Source organism: Ascidiella aspersa, chromosome 3 (assembly GCF_963924565.1).
Source record: "Ascidiella aspersa chromosome 3, kaAscAspe10.2, whole genome shotgun sequence".
In the NCBI taxonomy this organism is placed as follows: domain Eukaryota; kingdom Metazoa; phylum Chordata; class Ascidiacea; order Phlebobranchia; family Ascidiidae; genus Ascidiella; species Ascidiella aspersa.
The window spans coordinates 19,367,022-19,387,994 of record NC_139449.1 but is presented as its reverse complement, the minus strand read 5'-3'; the positions used below and the strand labels follow the sequence as shown (position 1 = coordinate 19,387,994).

Here is a 20,973-nt window from a genome sequence, read left to right as displayed (position 1 = left end):
CTTGTTTTGTAAAACTCAAACCTTTTTCCACAGACTAGACCTGCCACCTTAAGAGGTGAATATGCACTCGATTTTCCCATACAGTATAGTATCAGGGTGTATTTTTGACCTTAGCTGCACCTGGTCACCCCAAGTTTTTTTAAGAATGTGCACCATCGATCTTTCCAGATGGGAAAAGAGGGTGTTCACCTTTACCTTTTTTATGTGCTTAACAGAAAAGCCATTAACTATATAAATACATGTTTACTTGCACTATAATTAATTAGAATGTGCAGACTTAAGTTGGAAAATTTGACTTGCGCGGGAAATAAATCCTTTCATTTTATAAAAAATTGTTCAACCACCTAAGGTCACCCAAATGCGTAAAACTTCCATCGCAGTTACTGTTATCTGCATAGTACTTTAATTAACGCCATGGAAAACTTCCAGACAACCTTATAATAGCAGCGCAAATTTCTGCATAAACTTTTATTACAGTCGCGCTATTTTAAGCTTCATTAACGTCTACCTCATGCAACATCCAAAATTTCCAGTCTGGCTTAAAAAAAAAACTATTTTTTTGTTTTATTCTGTAGCAGAAATACAATTGCAAAAATAATTGAGACCCACTGTTTTTATTTGATCTTTTGAAGTGAGCAATTTGTTGAAGAAAGAGCATTTATTAGGTTTGACTCATAGAACAAATATCAAGAATGTGTGATGAAGAAACCAACCAAAAGCCTTCACAAGTATTTTAATACTTTTTTACAAATTTATTTGTTTTCTTATTAACAACAAGGCGTTTTCTTGGCAACTAGGCAATATGTATACATGCACTTGATATAAAGAAATTAAATTTATTGTTATATGCTTGACCTGGATCAATGTGTTTATCCTTTTAACAGTTTTAACGGTTAACATGCCACTGCGAAAGATACTGTAAATACATCATAGCTAAATATTGTATTGACACTACACTGACCCGATTTAACCTAAGGGTATATTTTTTACAGGATGTGAAATCTGAGGGAAATGACCACATCAACCTAAGAGTTACTGGTCAAGTATGTATATATTATTGTATCAGGTATAAGCTCATGTTGAGTAAATCCCGCTACCTCATTGGTGGACTGCGGTCAGTAACCTTTAAAGTGTTGAACATAATTCTTAATGTTCAATTTACTAAAAAAAAAATGATCAACTGTTTCACAGTTTGATTAGGTAACATATTCATGAAACTGAAAAACAAACAGATCCACCTTTCAGCTCACCAACAAAGCGATAACTCGCCTAGTACTTCCAAAACATGTTTATAAAACTGGCAATGACAAATGTTGTTTACTTTTATATATGGACAGGTTTGCTCAAAATTATTATTGTTTTCAGCATCAAATTACAAAAGGAAAATTTTTTTGAGCTTTGTTCATACCACCAGGGGTAATGCTAAAGGCCCTAGAAATTTGGGGTTGGTCATCCCTTTAAAAACAGAGTGCTACACACCTGCCTAAAGTATTATACTTTAAATTGATTTTTCTGTTTTCCATTAAAGTGTAGTTAAACTAGCCAAAAAGTATGTGGTGTGGTCTCATGCTGTGTTTTTTATAAACATTGCTGGCCAGTTGACCTATGGGCTATAAGTTTTGCCACCTCATATAGATTTAGATTTTGCTAATCTGTGTCTTCTTTTGCTTTTGTGTTTAGAATTAGTTTATGATATTTAAATTGTATTTTAGGATGGTTCTATGGTGCAGTTTAAAATAAAGCGTCACACCCCACTTAGAAAACTGATGCAAGCTTATTGTGACCGGCAGGTATGGAAAAAACAGTTATTAAATCGCAATTCTTTATAATTTACTCTGTTATTTCATGTAATTGCAATTATTTAGTTTTGTATATTTTCAAGGGCCAATCTATGAGCCATATAAGATTTCGATTTGATGGACAAGCTATTAATGAAAATGACACCCCTCAAAAGGTAATCTTTTATTTATATATATATATATATAATAATTCAATTCTGTTGAGTATATTGGGGATTGGGAAGTTTTATAAGATAACCTTATTAAAGTTTTTTATAAAAGTAAAAAATATTTAAAACTTCTGTATTGCAAGTTAAAGCTAATTTATTTCAGTGATCTTTGTAATCTAAACGAAAATATGAAACATATTTAAAAACAAAAATCATATTAAGACTACAATTAATTTTTTTTTTAATTTGTAAAAGATAATGAGAAAACTAATAAAGAAACAATTGTTGAGCAATAAATTTCCAATTTCATGCTTAGTATTAGGTTATACAAGAACATATTTTTACAAATCGTACATTAAAATGCATTTGCAAAAGCTCCGCATGATAACCTTATGATTAAGGTACATTTCATTGCAAAAGAGAAAAATAAATATTGCAAATATTGCATAAATATGATTGTCAATATCAGGGTAGCGGAGTCTGGTAAAAATACCAGAGTTTGACTTCCTGCCAAAGAATAAACCCGAGTCCGAGGCCTTCTCTGGACAAATGTGTGATTCCATTTGATCCCAAGTCTGACCCTGACGCCTGTTTTCCGCCAATTTACGTAACTAAAATAACATGGATATTCAGCAATCCTCTTATAGGTGTTGGTGTTGTATAACAATTCATTCACTCACAATACATGGTTAGAAAATATTCCACCTTTACAGTTTCCAGTTGGCTGCCATATCAGTTTTAAAATTTGGTACTGCGTATGTCGGACTCAGGACTCTGGTAGTTTTAGTGGTCTCTTGAGTCCCGAGTCTGACTCCAGCAGAACAAACCGACTCCTCCGCTCGGGACTCGCAGCCCTGGTCAATATACAGATCATATATAATTTGCGCTAAAAGCCCGCCTAAAAAAATAGGGTGCGATATTTGTGATTTGGTATAATAGATTTGAAACCTACTTCTCTAGAATAGAAACAATAAAGATGCTACCTACCTAAAACAACCCTATTTGACCTATTTTTGACTCTGATTTTAATTTTGCATCAATTTTTATTTATACCAAGTTCGTTTTGCACGAAATAGTTTAAATAGGGTTTCTCATTACAAGTTCATTGTGTTATTTGTAATGCCCTACTTTTTCTATCCTAGCTGGATATGGAGGATGATGATGCCATTGATGTTTTTACGCAGCAGACTGGTGGTTTACGATCCTGAGTGAGAAAACAAAAATGCAAGTTGCAATTTTCCAGCAAACCATAAACACTTCTACTTAAGGAGTTTGACCCTTGTTTTTAACTCCTTTTCTGTCATTTGTATAATCTAAACCTAGAAAAATAATTTTAGAACGCATTGCTATTATAAATAGGTAAATTTTTTCCTTTTTTATTTTGATATATCAAACTGAACGCCATTTTTATGTAGTATACGAACTGATCAACATTTCAGAACTTCTACATTTCTTTCAACAAAAGCAATTTTTGATTGTGTTTTGTATTTTCCACGGTGTACATAAGCTCTACCCATTCAGCAGTTCTTCTTGAGTTTCTGCCAATCCCTGAGTTCATGTTCTTAAGTTTTGTAACAATATTTTCAATTCTAAAATATTCTTTGCCTGTTACTTCGGAGAAACGACAGAAACATCAACCACCGCCAACTTTGTAAAAAATTAGAATTTGAAAAAATGATGTCAGAATCTTACAGATTCAACTCCATTGAATTGGAAATGAAAACGCTGTAACAATTTAATTTTATGACTTTATTTTTTTGATTTGGTTTTATAATTCACAACTGAAAAATCAGTAATTGTAGTGCAGTTAAAATACCACTGAGGTCCAGTTCAAGATGAAAATTTAATACGTTATTGCCATGACATGAGTTTCAAATATGAAAACGATTTTCAAAAACATTGAAAGAAGGTACAGTAGTAGGTCGTTGCGCTCCGATTCATAAAGTTGTATCGTTCAAAATAAAAAAAAACTTTCGTAATAGTCGGTATGTCGAAAAGCAATACTGTTTATGGGTAAACCAAGTTTTGATTTGAATAAGTATTAACTAGTCTTACTAGGCCAACCCTGAGAACAGTTTTAAAACAATAAATCGATCGGTTTGTTGTGCGTGCAGTGATAGAAGCCCAGACATACAATAAGTGTTAGTATTGGTAGTAGTCCGATTGCTTGTTGATATCAGTGCTAGCAAACTAACATTGGCATTTTAGTCCTATTTGAAAACTAATGCAGCGATTATTACCTCATTAAGTAAATATCTCCAAGGATAGTTGATTGTAAAATTTAAAACTTGACGGCAATGTTCCCTTTAATCTAAGACAATTTTCTACTGAAAAAATTTTGTTTTAGTGAGCAAGAATGTTTTAAGGCTGAGTTAACAGGGTCATGGGGCAGATCATTGTTTTTTGTAAGGGGCGAGTCTTAAAAATTTAAAGAAAAAAAGGGGGATGTCATTGAAGAACAAACTTTCCCAAGAATTGCAACTGCAATCGAGTTCAAATAAATTCACGGAACAAAGCGGTCGCCCGAAAAAATATAGGTAGCCTATTTCCTAAACACACATTCAAGATTTGTGAACTATTCGCTTATTGGCGTTTATCAAGATAATTTTGCCAATTTGTGAGAGCCATTAAACGCACAGCTGTATCTGCATAGAAAGCACGTAACTTGCGCTTATTAATGCGAAATATACAGTATGTTTATCCTAATAAATTTCAAGATCTAAGGGTGTTACCGACAATACAATACAACTGGCGATATTCCAAAGATGTAAAAAGCGCAAAAAAAAAGCCCTGATAGCCTATCCAACTAAATTTTTTGTTAACTTTAACTATATGTAAACGAAAAAAATTCGTATACCGTTACTGTTTTTGTTATGGTATGTTTTACTTTATGGCATGACAGTGTTTTGGGCATCGAAGCGCCGTGTAATGTTCACCTTAAAATCAAATATCCTGAATCCGCCACTGTTTTGCAGTGGTTTTGCCTCGTGGGCCTTCAATAGCTCTGAAAAGAGTACTTTAGGCCGCGACCAAAAAAGTTTGCCGACCACTGCGCTATGCTGTTTACACAGAAATGTGTAGCCTACCGGTAATAAAAATGCTTTTTGTAAGCCGCCCTAATTTTATCGTTTATCTAGTTTAATTTGGTAAAATGGGTAACCTGAATAGGGCTGTTATGCAACGGATGAATTGTGTTCATGGGCGATAAAATGTAGTTGTGCTAAAAAATACTTCAAAAAATCATTCCGGTTTTATTATCACTTAGTTTATTGACCTGAGTTAGGAAAATAATAGCCAATGACAAGTGCTAAAAACTTTTGAGATAAAAATGTAAAGATTCACAGATTTAATTAGAGAATGATGTAAGCGCGCAAAAGGCAAATTATATTGCGCAAATTGTCTGGCATGGCTGCAAAGGAAGCTCGCGTCCTTGTTGAGGCTGTTCAGGATGCGTTATGCCCAGTTGTGCCGTGTTTAAGGCGATCTACCAACAACTGGTGCTTATCGACGACGTCCAGCATGCCTTTGGACCGTTTTCGATTACATAGTGAAGGCAATGCGAGTGAGGCGCTTCGAAGAAAAACATACTGACCGAGTTTTAGAAACCTCGAGGTATGGATAACCGGTGGTGAACATTTATTGGGATGCCAAAACGTGCCACCAGGGCCGGATTAAGACCATGAGAGGCCCTAGGCTATTCCATCCGTGAGGCCCCTCCCTGTTTTTGAGCTAAGAATTTCTCTCTAAACAACATCACATGTCATTGCTTAATGTTAAAAATATGACATGATTAAACTCTTCGTTCTTTTAATTTTCCACATTCATGGGTGCAAATTTTTAAATAAAATAATAAAATTTAGCTAAGGCAGTTTTGCTTTTAATTTTAATTTCTTAGATCAAACAACCGTTACAATATTTGTAAAGTTTATTTATGAGGATCAGTGAGAAATAGTTACAGGCTTACAGCCATCAAATGTAAGACTAGGCTACAATTTTGTTTCAAAGCAAAATCATACAAAAGTTCATCAAAATTTATCTGTTTAAGTTTGTCACTCTCAATGCACAGAATGCTCAGTGCGGACAACCTTTCTTAAGACAATGTCGATCTCAGTTTATTTTTGATGTTTTTGAGCCTTAAAATCTCTCTTCTGAGCAGTTATAGTGACCATTAATCTTAGAAACAGTCTTAATATTGCTTTCATATTAGGAAAGGCAGTGTTTATTTTTTTTCCTTGTCTCCATGAGATAAAGAAATATATTGCTCTTCTGTACCGGTAAGCCATTGGTTTTGTGTTTGTCCTGTACACATTAGCTCTTCTTCTTAAATTGGCTTCAAGTGCATCGAGCATAGGGACATAGGAATTTGTGTATAGAATTTTAATCGGACCCATACCCCCTACACTACTCTTGAATATATATATATTCTTTAGGTAGGGTTTAAACTTGTCAAGTTTTGTCAACTTCGAAACCTAATTTCGAGGCCCCTGGACGTTGAGGCCCTAGGCTTCAGCCTGCCTAGCTTATTGGTAAATCCGTCCCTGCGTGCCACCCAGTCGCAAACAAGATTTTAGGGCTTGAAAAGATATCTAAAGGCTCAGGCTACTTTGCTATCAAAGGTTCATCTAAATTATAAACTAAAGAATAGAGCACTTAGGTATAATTCCATCTATCTTGATTGGTTTATCAGGAGCAAGGATTCACAATAAAGCCAAAAACTGAAGGGATCTCATTAATTGTCCCCAAAGAGAGCAACTAAGATAGTCGACGTATGCAGCAGGGACGTGGCGTTTTTTGCACAAGTGCAATTGTGCATGCACGAATGTTGCACATTATTTTGGAATTTGCACTTTAAATGCGCACATTGTACAAAAAAGTTCGCATCACTGTTTCTAAGTATGAGAGACACACAGAAGTTAACAATACTGTAGGCCTACTAATGTTTCCTATTACGTTTTAAACCGGAAGTTGATTTTTTGTATTTAGCCTAATGCACCTTGGTGGCCAGAAATCAGCAGCCTTCTCATTATTATTTTCCAAAAAAAAGTCCAGCCATGTGTTTTTTGACAAACGTGTTTTATAACATTCCAACGCTCGTATCACAATACATCCACCAGGTAGTTGAGTGTATCATAAAACGAAAAACCTGTTCAGCTATACTTTAAAATATTTTCAATGACTGTGTCATGGTCTAACTTTAACGGTATTAAGAAGCGCTACGTTTTACAGACCACTTTGGTTACCAGTCTACATCTTTTACCTTTATAAGCTGGAAATTTAGTGTAAAGACAAATCCAAGGTTGTTTGTTTCCCCATTGCTAAGTTTGTTGATAGAATAAAAGCATTTACTGGTACCTTAAGTTAGAAACGTTTAATTAAAACCTAAAAAAGTTTGACGACTTATAGTTTTACTAGATATAAAGGACTGCCATGAAGGGTACGTTTTGCCTCAACATTATACATCGAATAAAAACCTAATTTATTTAAAAATTTTGGTCCAACTGTTTCGGATTAATACAAATCCTAAACTACCTATGCTCTATATTTAGCAAAAAGTTAACTTCGCCTTAACTTGACTTTAGTAGTAAACACATAATTTTACTGTAGTAAGAACCCCACTTAATTGCTTCCCGTTTGTGTATTAGTGTTTTCACCAGGGCTGCGCAATCGGAGAGGGGATAAAGTAAGACCACGTAGAACTACCCGAGTCGCAAGCCTGACATGCGCGGTAACAAATTTAAGTGATATGGCCGACAACTGTAAGTTGTAAAGGCGGAACAGCATATGCTGGATATTTTCCAACCCTGTATTGTAGGTGGATGAATTATAGGTCACGGGCCGGACTCGGGTTGCACTTTCGCAGCCCTGGTTTCCACAGTAGGTGCAGGAGTTACTGGTATTTCTGACGGCTGCAGTTCTTGGCATCTTACATCAGTTGGTCCCAATATTGCTTGCTTATAGGTTTGCCATTAGGCTACATAAACTGCTGTATATGAAACTGATAAATGTGCTATTTTAGCGCTTCGAGCCAGAACTGAATGAAAAAAACGCAATAAACAAAAAAACTATTTCAAAAGTAAAAGTAAATGACAATTGAAAATCGACTTAAAGATGTTTGCGTGTCTACGACAGACTTAGTTTTAGTTATCTTCTTGCTTAATGACGTTACAAATCAGCTACAGACAAATTTTGAAAATCTTTTTTGTAAAGATACGATCCATCTGTAATGGCGAAGTCTATGGCAGGGCTGACTCAAACAAACCACAAGCAAGTTGTTTTAAACATTTAGCAGACGGTAAACTACACGTCTGAAGCAAATAAATTTAAAAACGAAAAACAAAAACGGACTTGACTCGCGTATAACACCCTTCGTTAGGGTAAACCTTATGTTCGTTTTAGAATAAAAATGTTAAACAAAATTGAAGACACATATAGGACAACAAAGGCAGTGTAGGTATTAGCTAAGGGTAAACTATAGGTTCTTTAGAACTGAAAAGCAGACTTCCAGCCTGGTACCGGATACAGACATGAGAACGGTTACAGTTTAGCGGTATTCGCATTGCTATCACCCTCTTTTCGTTTGTTACATATTTTTTGTAGAAAACTCAATTTCCGATTTAAACACATTTATAAATCGGTCGGAAAAAACAACCAATCAACGAAACAAAGACACACATACGCGTTTGGTCGTACTGTGCACCTGAAAAGTAAACAGAGAATTTTAAAATGCCAAAAAAATAAGCAATTCGTGCAATACAGGATTTAAGAGACTTTTCTTTGTCGACCACTAAATGGTGACGTAACTTTTTCCAAACGCATTCTGTAAATATAACGATTTTTGTGCTTGGTTAGGAAACCAAGTTGTTTGTCAAGGAGGTGATAAATCGATGTTTTAGACTACGCGGAAGTTCTTTAACCCTCAATAACAGAATTTTGTTCTTGCGTCAAGTCGTCTTTAGCCGCAACATCACTGCTCTGAGGCTCAACCAAAAGTTCATCCGCAGTAACCGATTCTTCCATGTCTTCAGTTCCTAACTCAACCATTTGTGGAGCAAGCTCGGGTGTTTCGTCGACCTGCATCGACACGGACACAGCAGGTTCCTGTACCGAACAGTCAGCAGCGGTGGGTTCTGGTGTTTTCGACACATCGGCGATTTCTTTGGGTATCGGAACAATGCTTTCGCCCACTGGAACAGGCGACGCTCCGTTAGCAGTTGATGCGTCCACCACAGCAGACGGTGGAACTTCACTGCTTGGTTGTTTGGAGATAGCCTGGTGCTGAAAACAATCTGAACATTTAAGCCGGTCGCGAAAGACTTGTTTGAGATATAGAAATAGTTTGTAATAATTAGCAAAATTACTTAATTAGGGCCTTAACCTAGAGCCGACAAGGATACTAATCGCACCGTTCTTTACAAAATGAATCGAGTTTTTTCGAGTTGGTGCTTAATTACCACAAGTATTGACTTGAGGAAGGCAATTAAGACAGACTTAGTCAAATATGATTTTTACTTCTGTCTGGTGGGGCGGCGAACTTTTTTCCAGCTGACTTGGCTTAATTGGAGGTGTGGACAACGCCAGGTTGTCTGTCGTAGATTCGGGCACAGACCTCCTTCCAGCAGCAGAAACTCTTTTTCCTGGTAAATTTGAGCAAGATTAAGAAAAAATACCTGTAACTTTAAAACAGAACTTACGTTTTTTCTTGCTTAAGAATGATTGGCCTTTGGGCTTTGATTTTTTCTTAACGGAAGAGTCGAGTGATAGACTGGCTGCAACAATATTTAAAACGCAAGTGACGTTATTTGCTTGTTTAAGATAGACATATTACAAAATCAAAAAGTTACAAGATCAATTTTTAATGAAAGATACACACATCTAGACTGCAGTGAGATTCAAACTTACAAACACCGGCCATTCCGGGGTCGTCGCTCTACCAACTGAGCTACAAAGGGTCACAGAGTAGCGAGTCGAGAAACAACCATACTGCTAGTACAAGCAACTTTACATTTACAATAGGGAATCTACAGTAAGTAGATTTCAATAAAGGGAATCTACAGTACCATATTATTCAATGAAATATACACACACAGTCACACATACGTGTTTACTGTTCAACATGTGATCTATCCTTCTAATTTCTATTTTTGACCAACGATAACGGCCTACGTCATAAAACACACAAACTTTAGTCGACGAAAAACAAACTTACGCTTAGAAGAGACTGGGGGCTGCAACTCATAACCAACCAATTCGCACCAGCCCACCGGGTAGATGTCGGAACTCTGCGAGTCAACCCACTGGTCGTACTCATCCTCCCAACCATCAAAATGGACACGTAGTAGGCGACCAACAACCCTAAAAGCGAGTTAGTAAACCATTCATTCGGTAGCATTTTGATTAAAAAAATAAATTTTAAGGATATACAGCTCAGTGAACATTATGTCAAAAAAACGAATAAGTATAGCAAGCAATTACGGATGTTTTGGAACACCATAGGTCAGTGGACGGTTACTGATTTGACCTTATAATTAGTAAAGAAATGACGGGGAAAATCTTTTGAAATACCACGATTTTCGCAAATGATGCTAGCTATTATTAACATCAACATACAAAATTAGTTTGAGGAGGCCGCGTGAATAAAGTCCAAAAGCATGAAACAATTCTAACTTTTAAATTGAAAAAGCGTTGACACTAAAAATAGCAAAACTTGACCAATCTTACACGTTACAGTGTTCTTTCTAGTTGCTACAATTGACAAAAAAGAATACATTGAGAATAGAAAAGGCTAAATTACCGAAACACATTATTCAAAAATTAACTGTTTGAGTGAGAATTGGCCAAAATTAAACTCACTTTGCAACAGTTGCGACACACAACAAGCGGGGTTCCATTAGATCAACTGCTTCAAGCTTCATCCCAATCGTGAATCCGTGTTGGATTTCTTCGTGGTTGAACAGGTTTACTGGAGCGGCCTCACTTTTTGTAACAGCAAGATAGTCTTCCCACCGGAAAGAGTCTTTGTATCCTTATAAGGCATCGTGTTAGCGAGCATTCGTGGTTGTAACATGTTTATACTTATAGAATTGGAACTGTTTGTGTACCTTTTGGTGCATTCAAAGAAATGTTGTTGACCTTGCAGAATCCAACGGGGAAAATGGAGGGAGAAGAGCAATGGTAACAAAACCAATCACTACCATTCACCGCCTCACTTCCATCAATTCCTGCATTAAAGTATACAGGGCTCTTCAGTCCAGAAGTAACAAGCAGTAAATAATATTGATACAACGTTTATTTATAACAAGTCAACACAATTATTTAGTTTTTTTAAGTGGCTCCAGTTTTCCATACGTTTAACAATAAAAATATTTTTGATATAGTTACCCGAAGGTATTTTGACTTCATTAAATGGGAGTATTAGGTTGTTTGTTATTTTGTTCATTTGTTTGTAAGATTTGTTAGCTTTAAAAAATCACTTAATATAAAAAAGGTAGGTTAAATCATTGGTGAAAAGAATAAATTATGGGATGGAAATTATTAGAGGGTGTGTCTGCTTTTATTGCAAGTCCTATTTCATCTGGGCAAGTGCTAATTGGTGGGCGCTCGCCCGATTGGAGACTGCCAATTTTAATTCAATATCAACCATGAACTGCATAAAATGCTTGGGAAGTACATTGATGACTAAATTTATTTTTTTGCCAAAACATTTCTTTACCTAAATCAAAAAAAAACATTCTCTCTTTTTAAAGAAACGCCATAGTATTAAAAATTTATTCCAGAAATGCTATTTTTAAGTAGTAACGATAACTACTTTTAAACTACAACTACCGGTTAATAGCCTTACCAATCATCAAATATCCACTTTTTAAAACTTTTTGTACAGTTGCCACGCAAATGCAGGAGAGGTTAAGTGGATCAATGGCTTCTAACTTCATTCCAACCTTAAAGCCACCAAACTTGACTGGCTTGATCTACGCAGAGGGAAAACAAAAATTAATTAAACAGTTTATGCTGATTTAGCATAACAATAGTGAAAGAAAGGTATTTTCTGCAATGTACTGTTAGCCATAAAAGCTTAAAAAAGAACTTTTAGCGGTGACAAGTATATATTTCTCAATATTAGAATCCAAAAGGTACTTTAGTACAAATCTGGGCACTTTTGGTTAGCTTAATAAAACTAATTTAGCCACTCTTTTGATTTCTTGTTGTATGAGCGAATTGCGCTCGCATTGGCAAGCAGGCAATTGCAAAATCCCAACAGTGTTTTTTCACTTTTTTATTCGCTGAAATATATCTAATTCCCGGACTTTGTTGTTCGTATTTAGTTCAAAAAAGCCTAATTTGGGCAATTTTTTAATTTTTTTTGCGCATAACTAAATGTTAACGCAACTTTGGTGAAGTGAAATTCGTTACTGAATGTATTATACTTAAATACAATTTCAAAATAGTAATACAATCTACAAAAGAGGACTCACATTCAAAATAGGTACAACCTATATTTTAATTTCTTAAAGTGCCCCAAATTTTGCACATTACCACAAAAAATACGCTAAGAAGGAACATTGCTTTAGAAGTTTAGATGTTTGTTGTGTACAACGGAAGGTGGATGTCATATATATCATACATTGTGAAATTGCTTTTGTTCTATTCATAAAGTGCACAGTTATATGGACCAACATCAAATCTGTTTCTTATAAACCCAATTTGACAAGAGTCCACATTTTATCATTAAAAATTTTGCTTGTTATTGTTTACCATTCAACACAAACCTTGCTTAAATTGGCACTGATATTCTTATTAAAAACAGTGCATTTTAAGATATCAAAATACGGGGCCAAGTCACTTACTGGTGCAAAAAGGTCTGGTTTGGAGTTTGTAAATCCAGGTACGTTTTTGTATTCTTTTTTGGCAACCAAGATTCGATGACCCACTTTTTCAGACCAGCCGATGTGATGAATAAGGGGAGAACCAGCATGGCACCTATAAAATGTTAACACTTTTTAATTAATTTATTTTAGATATGTAGAAGAAGGTGTTTAAGTACATGTAATATTACTCTATTTAGGCAAGAAGAAATTTGGTGAACCTTGTAAAAATCCCAGTTCGCAAATATGACCGTAAGCACTTTCAAATATTGAGGCAATAAGTCTTGGAATTTGTTATCACTGTTTTAGCCTTTGGTAATAAAATGAAAAGTATCACGATTCTTTTGAGGTTGGCATAATTTTATTTTACTTGCTTAAAATGTTATTTTTATCTTCTCAAACTAAACCAAAAAACAAGACTACTTAAAATAATTTGGTTTCATACTGGTGCGGTTTCAACAAATTCTCTTGTGTCAAGTAGCAAGTAGCTTATTTGACGATTTATCATGGGTTGTTTTCATACAAAATCAATTTTTAACTTAATGTTACCTTACACTGTAATTAAAAATAAACTTTTTGAGTATCTTAATTGGTGTGCCATACCATGCCTTCTGCCATATAGTACAGGTGTTAATAAAATGTACCTGGCATGGCAATTGTATTTTTACAGGAGCTACATGACAAAATGTTTTGTTGAGTATGAATTAATCAGGGTTGTAAACAAGTTATTTTAAAATGTCTTAAATCCAAGTCAAGTCATTTTGAACAAATAGCATATCAAGTCCCAGTGACGGTCCCAGTCATTGCCAAAGCAAGTCAAATTCAAGTCACATCATAGCTTAAAAATAAATCATAAACTTACAAAATCGTTGAGTGTATTCTACTTTGATCAAATTTTGCATAGCTAACACCAAAAACTGAAAAAAACAGCAAGTTACTTTTATTCAAGTCATATGGGTAAATGGCGTAGGTCCAAGTCAAGTCATTTGTCTAAATGACTAAAGTTAAGTCATTTGGAAACAGTCATCTTAGTGCATTTAAGGCAAGTCATTGACATAAATCAGTACAACAATGGTATTAATTGTATATAAAGACACAGCATAATGCTTTCTATTTTTTCTAATTTTCTATTAGCCACATTTTTATATATTAATATAGGGTGTAATAGAAAACAATCAGCCTATAATTGTAGTTAAGCTTTAATAGTAAATCAATTTATTTTTTAACTAATTTGGCCCCTATTGAAAACTGTTGCACCTCATTTATAATTTTTTAGAATTTTGTTGGAAACTTACCAAAAGTCATCATTTAACTCGTCAGAGTCTTCATATCTCAGTCGTAATCTTCCACCAACAACTTCTTCTACAATTCCTATTCTCATTCTTGATATTTGGGTTTTGTCCATCACCTGTAGGCAATTAGATACATTGGTGAAATTAGCATTGGTATGAGAAAGCTACTAAAATCTGTGTTTAGTCACAATAAATAAATTAATTATAACAAGTGTCAGGCATTATTATACTTATACAGGTCAAATATATCATCTATTTATACAAGTATATAAACTGTGTTTGTCATTAAATCAAAAAAAGATAAAATACATCTTAGAAGAAAAATACCATAATACAATTTTTAAAACTTTAAAATAATAAAGTAAAGAGAACCTCTAATCTCATATTGACCACAAATGGGCAATCCATGCTTTGTACTACTCGCTGTTGAAAGTCATTTGGAAGTGTCTTAGCACCAGTAAGTCTTTGGACAAGAAATGACTTCCAGTTGCTGTATTTGAATTGGATTGCTAAAAAAAAATAGTTTTTTAATTAAATAAGTTCGAGTGTTGGTTGGGCTATCACAATAAAGAGTAGCGTTATATTCAGCTGCACAGAAATATGTCCTGAACAGTTTACACTAGTTTGAAATTATTACTCACTTTTAGGGGGCACAAGGGGCTTTCCTATGGTAGCACACCAGCCAACAGCATGGACATCATGTGTACAAAGGTTACACCAAAAATCACACCGACTGTCATCCCCGAAGCCTTCATACCTCAAGAGAGCTTTGTAACCACCAACCTTCACCACCTAAAAATAAAAAAGGCAAGTCACCAGCATTCTGCCACACTGAATACTCCTATATTAATTAAAAAGCAATCATGATAGTCACAATCCAGTAGGGATGCTCAAAGTAGAATATCGAATCCAATTCTGTCGTTTATTTCGGGTAATTGGAACCGATATAATTTAATGTTTTACCGCCGATTGTTGCGCCTAATTGCACAAACGCGTGTGGTAAGTTGGCCTGTCGCTGCGGCGACCAATTTATGGTGCTTGCTTTAAATGTAACCTGGTAGTGCAGTGTCGGGCCATTCCGTGTCAATTCACACAGTCAAGAAATTCAACCTCTCCGATTTTCCTTAAATTTTACACACCTTTTCACTAACCTATATAATGAACACCTGCAAAATTTGAGCATAATTTGTTGAGAAATGCGAGAGTTATGAAGCTTTTAGTTTGGGGGGGTCTGCCCAGGGGGCGCAATTTTTCTATTTTGGACCATGTTTGACGCCCTATTACTGCTAAACTAAATAAGGTAACAACTAACAACCCAATTTTTATACAGATGATAGTACTTCTAAAAAATATTAAAAAAACAACATAGTTTACATTGTCACTCTAAAAGGTCAAAGGTCATAGACATCCAAAGTTGGCCTTTCCGAGCACTTGGCTAAAATTTTCCTTAATTTTAAAACCTTGCCAAGACCCCATTTTTGATTGGATTTGGCTAAAAATGGGTTGAAATGTTGTTTATAGAATTCTCTCTGAACTGCAAAAATTTCAGTACAAAATATTAAAGGGGTTGGGAGATATTTATTGTGAAACATGGGTTGAAATGAAAAAAAGCAAAAAGTGGGGTCCTTTTAATATCCCGGTTACCCATGACCCCAGTGAAAATATGCACTGAAATTTTGTCCACACATTTACTAAGATATGACAAGTCTACCATGCAAAATTAATTCATGGTTTCTCACACCAGTTTTTTATCTTTTATAATAAGTTTAAGCAATAGGCTCATATTAATAGAACGAAATTAACTGAGCATCTAAAATCCTGGATGACTTTATTAAATCAGTGTGTGACCCCTTTCTTGCTTTTAAATTCCATTGCTTCATTAGCAATTCATAAAAAACATACTCGAAACAAAATAAACAGAATTTAGCTGATGATGAAGTTGTAATATTACTTGATTTTTTTGAGTTGTCCAAGATGCCGTGTAGGGGTTCCATTTGTACATCAGTAAATGTGATGGGATTGGTGGAAATACTAAAAGATTTTTTTGCATGTGCAAGTCTTCAAGCAGCAACCAACAACCAAATTTTTACACCACAAGATCTTTTCCAATGGGCACAAGATCTCAGTTCTGGGATTTAATATATTTTGGCTTTTCCTCAACTATTAAAGACCTCAACACAAAATTTGAATTGGAAAATATATGCATGGTGTAAAACAACAACAGGCAAAAGATCAAATCATAGCTTCATTCCACAATCATGTCAGTCTTTAAAAATGCGTTGACTGTCTTGCCCTTGTGGATGTGAAACAAGGTCAATTACAACTGCTGAAAAAAATACAAATGTAGGCCAATATATGGCTTGCAGATTTGATTCTGATTGGTACAATTTGGTTGTTGGTTGCTGCTTGAAGACTTACACATGCAGCTAATCTTTTGGTGGTTCCACCAATTCTATTACATGAACTTTTGCCACGAGAATTAGCAAAGAAATGCCACTCAGTTTCAGTTCCAAAATCCATTGAATGATTGCAAAAATACTTTTTTGTGGGTTTTGTATTGTAAAGCAGCACTATCATTGAAAAAGATCTTTTTTTTGGAGAACCAAGTGATTTGATAATAATTGGAATTATTTGGTCAATGAATGCATGCACTGTGCTTGTTAAATGTTCCAAATAATCTGATATTGCAAGCGCAAGCTTTTTGACATTAAAGCTCCATATTTTTTGTAGTATATTACAAAAGGGCGAAGGATTGTTGAGTGATTACTATTGAACCGCTCCACGACATCTTGGACAATAAATGAGTAGTTCTCAGCAAAATCAAGTAATATTACGACTTCATCAACAGCTAAATTACGTTTAATTTGTTTCAAGTAACTCGATTGTGATTAACTAATGAAGTGATGAGTCTTCGAAGAAAAAGGTGTCACACAATGATTCAATAAAGTCATCTAGGCTTTTCAGATGCTCAGTTCAGTTCATTCGATCACTATGAGGCTATTGCTTGAACCTTATTATGAAAGGTATAACTCTGATGTCTTCATCTAACTGTTTATAACATTAAACAATATATTGTATTTAAACTAAAAATTTGATAACCTCTATTTAGGGGTTCTCAAACTTTTTGTGCCGCACCCCCATTAGCTTAATTTTTCAAAACTCTTGCCCCTCCCATTTTGGCAATGTAATTATGTCGACATCTATATCAGAATCAAGTTGTTTATTATTTCACAATTTTGAATAGTATAAAAGTGAGTTTTAGTTTGCTAGTGTAAATTCTTTGCCATTACAGAAAATAAGGTTTTACATAGCACAACAAATGTGGCAGCGTGCCTGGCGAGAAATGCAAATTTTTTTTAAATTATACAGTAATATGGCAAAAAATGAAAAAATATTCCAGTTATTAAGTTGTACACTTGTACATTACAATTATCAAGTATAACACTTGTGTTTTATGAGGTAACAATTGTTAAAAACAGAATTACAAATACATTTTAATTTTTTTTCATTTGTAATCTTTCGCATTTTTGTCCAAATTTGACACAGAATTTCTATCAGAAAACATTGAGAACCATGAATTAATTTTGCATGGTAGACTTGTCATATCTTAGTAAATATGTGGACAACATTTCAGTGCAAATTTTCACTGGGGTCATGGGTAACCGGGATATTAAAAGGACCCCACTTTTTGCTTTTTTTCATTTCAACCCATTTTCACAATAAATATCTCCCAACCCCTTTAATATTTTGTACTGAAATTTTGGCAGTTCAGAGAGAATTCTATAAACAACATTTCAACCCATTTTTAGCCAATTGCAATAAAAAATGGGGTCGTGGCGAGGTTTCAAAATTAGGGAAAATTTTAGCCGAGTGGTCAGAATGGCCAACTTTGGATGTCTATGACCTTTGACCTGTTAGAGTGACAATGTAAACTATGTTGTTTTTTTAATATTTGGTAGAAGTACTATCATCTGTAAAAAAATTGGGTTGTTACCTTATTTAGTTTAGCAGTAATAGGGCGTCAAACATGGTCCAAAATAGAAAAATTGCGCCCCCTCGGCAGACCCCCCCAAACTAAAAGCTTCATAACTCTGGCGTTTGTCGACAAATTACGCTCAAATTTTGCAGGTGTTCATTATATAGGATAGTGAAAAGGTGTGTAAAATTTAAGGGAAATCGGAGAGGTTGAATTTCTTGACTGTGTGAATTGACACGGAATGGCCATCAGCGTTTTTTCGGGCGACCAATTACTTCGCGTCTGGCGACAACGTTCGTCTAATAATTAAGTGTCAATCAAGCGTTATTGGGCGAGCGACTAACGTGTAATGTCAGGAGCGGAGTTCGCAATTTCCCTAAATGCGTTAAGTTGCAAAAGTAACACGTGCGGAACATCGAGAAAATGCGTGCGCTATAGGGTTACTTTAAGGTCAACTTCAGGCCAATATTCAGCGAGGTTATGCAGTTATGCACAGCTTAAATTATCAAGTATTCGTTATGTCAATAGTAACTTTGTATTCTTTGCAGTACATTATTTGACTGCATAACAGATCATGTTAGTCAAAAAAGAAGACCCAACAATGCTTTTTGTGTGCAGTGTTCCATTGTACTCACTATTGGCAAAAATATAAGTTTTGGCAACAACCTGGAAAATGGACATGTATTACAGTTTACACAACTGCTTCAAATGACAGTTGTTAAGAATGTAAAACATTTTTTATTATAATGTACACATGTTAGCAAATTGTTTGGGCGATTTATTGCTGTGAATGTGGGCCCTGTAGGGTAGAAAAAGATAAATCCATTCCCCAAACAAAATCGAGGTTAAATAATTTAATAAAAATATACTAGGATTCGCTATTCTGGATTCGTTATTCTAGATTCCGAGGCGGATTCAGAGGGTAGCAGGCCATTTTCCTCCCCCTAAACTATATTTTTATGTCAGTTTGAACTACTGTACATGCAGAAAAAGCCTGAACTTTAAACCAGTTTCACTATGTTTCTGTCTCTGTGTTAAGCAAATCTATTTGACCCAAAGGCACTATGCATACTATGGAATGTTTCTATGAAACAAATAATAAACAACGATGTTTCCGAACACGAACCACTTTTCTATATCATTAAATGGAATGTGCAAGTCAAAGGTTGAGGATACAGTTAATGAGGCTGAATGCACAGTTTTTTCAATAAATGCAAGTCACATAGCGCTATAGTATTGTTTAAATGAAAGATACAGACCTCAGACTGTATGGGATAGTTGGCCAGACCTATTTTTTTAACAAGGCGCTATTGTGTACAGCACACAGCCATCACTCTCCAGGGGTCAGCTTAATTATGTGGGTAAGTCACTCTTTGCTTGGGAGTAGCAGACAGAACAAAAATAACACAATTTAGGTGAAACTAACCTGTGCTATCCAATACACTTTGGTTGGTACTGGGCAGTCAAGATTTAAAACTTCCACTTTCATTCCACTATCAATTTCGGCCCAATTTGCAGACATTTGAGCCTAAATCATACAAAAGTTTACCAAAAAAGCATTGCATGTCAATACAGTATAAAAGCAAATTGCTGTAGTAAACATCACAATTTGAGCATAAACTCTTACATGTGGAAACAGATGAACCGGGACAGCTTCACAGTTATTGTCTGTTAGGTGCTTTCCCCAATCAAAACCCTGACATGAGTATTCTCTGCGCTCCATTTCTGATGGTAAGACAAGTGGAAGTTTGAGACCAGATGAAGTTAAGCTGCAAGTAAAATGAACATTAGAATTCAAGAGGACTAAACGATCACAAAAAACAGCCCATACAATTTTTAGTAATCAAGATTTGGGTAGGTTAGGCAGCTTAATATTTCTAAAATGTTAAATCAAGTACTCAAGGATTTAAAAAACCTGTCAGTTAACAATATTTTTCTCTTTTTCCTAACAGCTTCTTCGTTTTTTTTAGTTTGCTTTAATCTTGAATTAATAAATTTACGGTGTTTGGCTGAGAAACTATGGGCACAATGAGCACCACAAAAGCGCTTTGTTGTAGAATAAAACAAATGGCGTGGGCCAACTTTTCCACAGGACTCACAAACAGCAGTTTCTGAAAAAAAAAAGACAACAAAAAAGTTAACAAGCATTCTAATAAAAGTTTATAAGTATGCAGTAAAAAAGGGTGTTACCTGATTCAGAATTTTGATCTGCTTCCATTCACTTTTTTATTTAAGCGCTATACAGCAAGACAAGTATCATTTCTTCATATTGTGTACAACAGTATCTAGTAGAAGTATCCAGGTTGTCTAATTTTTAAAATAAATAACACACACAACTAATCATAATTTCATTTTGAATTGCACTATTGCTAAAGCCATGGACAGTACTTAAAAAACTAAGTTTGATGCACATATATCCACCATCAGAAGTTTAATTTCAGATGGCTAGAGCTTCCGATCTTGAGCATAACCTAGGGATCTTGGCAAACAGCCAATTCTTTATGTTTTTTTTAACCAAAGAATGTATGTTTGGTGACAAAATAGTATGAGGGCTGAAGCCTACGATTTTTTAGCTTAATCATTTGGTTTAACTTTAAGGGAGAGTTGGATTACAACGCTTCAAAAACAATGGGCGCTGGTCTAAGAATCCTTTCACAGCGTTGAAACATTTATTAAATCAACGCACAATATTTGGGTTAGGCCAGGGTGTGGGTGGGTTAAGTATTATTATATTTATTATTTAATAATAATACTCGACCTATACCCCAGCGGCCAGTCCAATCCAAACGCTAACCCGCACCTAACCCAAATAATGTGCGTTGTGGTAGGATTATAGAACATCGCCAAACAATGTGTTTTTTTCTCTTTTGATCGTAATTACTCGGTCTGGTTAAAAAA

The 20,973-nt window shown here is 35.0% G+C and overlaps 2 protein-coding genes across 2 annotated transcripts; one reads left to right on the top strand and one right to left on the bottom strand.

Moving 5' to 3' along the window:
• Positions 1 to 555: 555 nt before the first annotated feature.
• LOC146160612 (small ubiquitin-related modifier 2-like) lies at positions 556 to 3,912 on the top strand. The gene is made up of 5 exons (XM_083383686.1): positions 556 to 728; positions 993 to 1,043; positions 1,713 to 1,790; positions 1,883 to 1,954; positions 3,091 to 3,912. Exons 1-5 carry the CDS (start codon positions 693 to 695, stop codon positions 3,154 to 3,156), a joined length of 303 nt encoding a protein of 100 aa, XP_083239812.1. The 5' UTR covers positions 556 to 692; the 3' UTR covers positions 3,157 to 3,912.
• A 4,228-nt stretch (positions 3,913 to 8,140) lies between these two features.
• On the bottom strand, positions 8,141 to 20,558 carry LOC146160611 (MBT domain-containing protein 1-like). Its single transcript, XM_083383830.1, has 15 exons — positions 20,266 to 20,558; positions 19,991 to 20,186; positions 19,703 to 19,844; positions 19,502 to 19,603; positions 14,741 to 14,891; positions 14,472 to 14,608; positions 14,103 to 14,215; positions 12,790 to 12,922; positions 11,787 to 11,913; positions 11,047 to 11,166; positions 10,799 to 10,970; positions 10,155 to 10,300; positions 9,640 to 9,714; positions 9,458 to 9,582; positions 8,141 to 9,223 (listed from the first exon to the last, which is right to left on the bottom strand). The coding sequence occupies exons 1-15, from the start codon at positions 20,291 to 20,293 to the stop codon at positions 8,858 to 8,860; spliced, it is 2,133 nt and encodes a 710-aa protein (XP_083239956.1). The 5' UTR covers positions 20,294 to 20,558; the 3' UTR covers positions 8,141 to 8,857.
• Positions 20,559 to 20,973: the final 415 nt, after the last annotated feature.

Bases quoted from the DNA above. Each gene is read 5' to 3' on its own strand.
- LOC146160612 (XM_083383686.1), top strand. From the start codon at position 693: ATGTGTGATGAAGAAACCAACCAAAAGCCTTCACAA. The intron at 729-992 runs GTATTTTAATAC...TATTTTTTACAG, and splicing joins CCAACCAAAAGCCTTCACAA to GATGTGAAATCTGAGGGAAA. The intron at 1,955-3,090 runs GTAATCTTTTAT...TTTCTATCCTAG, and splicing joins AAAATGACACCCCTCAAAAG to CTGGATATGGAGGATGATGA.
- LOC146160611 (XM_083383830.1), bottom strand. From the start codon at position 20,293: ATGGAAGCAGATCAAAATTCTGAATCAG. The intron at 14,892-19,501 runs GTTAGTTTCACC...TTTTATTTTTAG, and splicing joins AAGTGTATTGGATAGCACAG to GTGGTGAAGGTTGGTGGTTA. The intron at 9,583-9,639 runs GTAAGTTCTGTT...CAAATTTACCAG, and splicing joins ATTCTTAAGCAAGAAAAAAC to GAAAAAGAGTTTCTGCTGCT.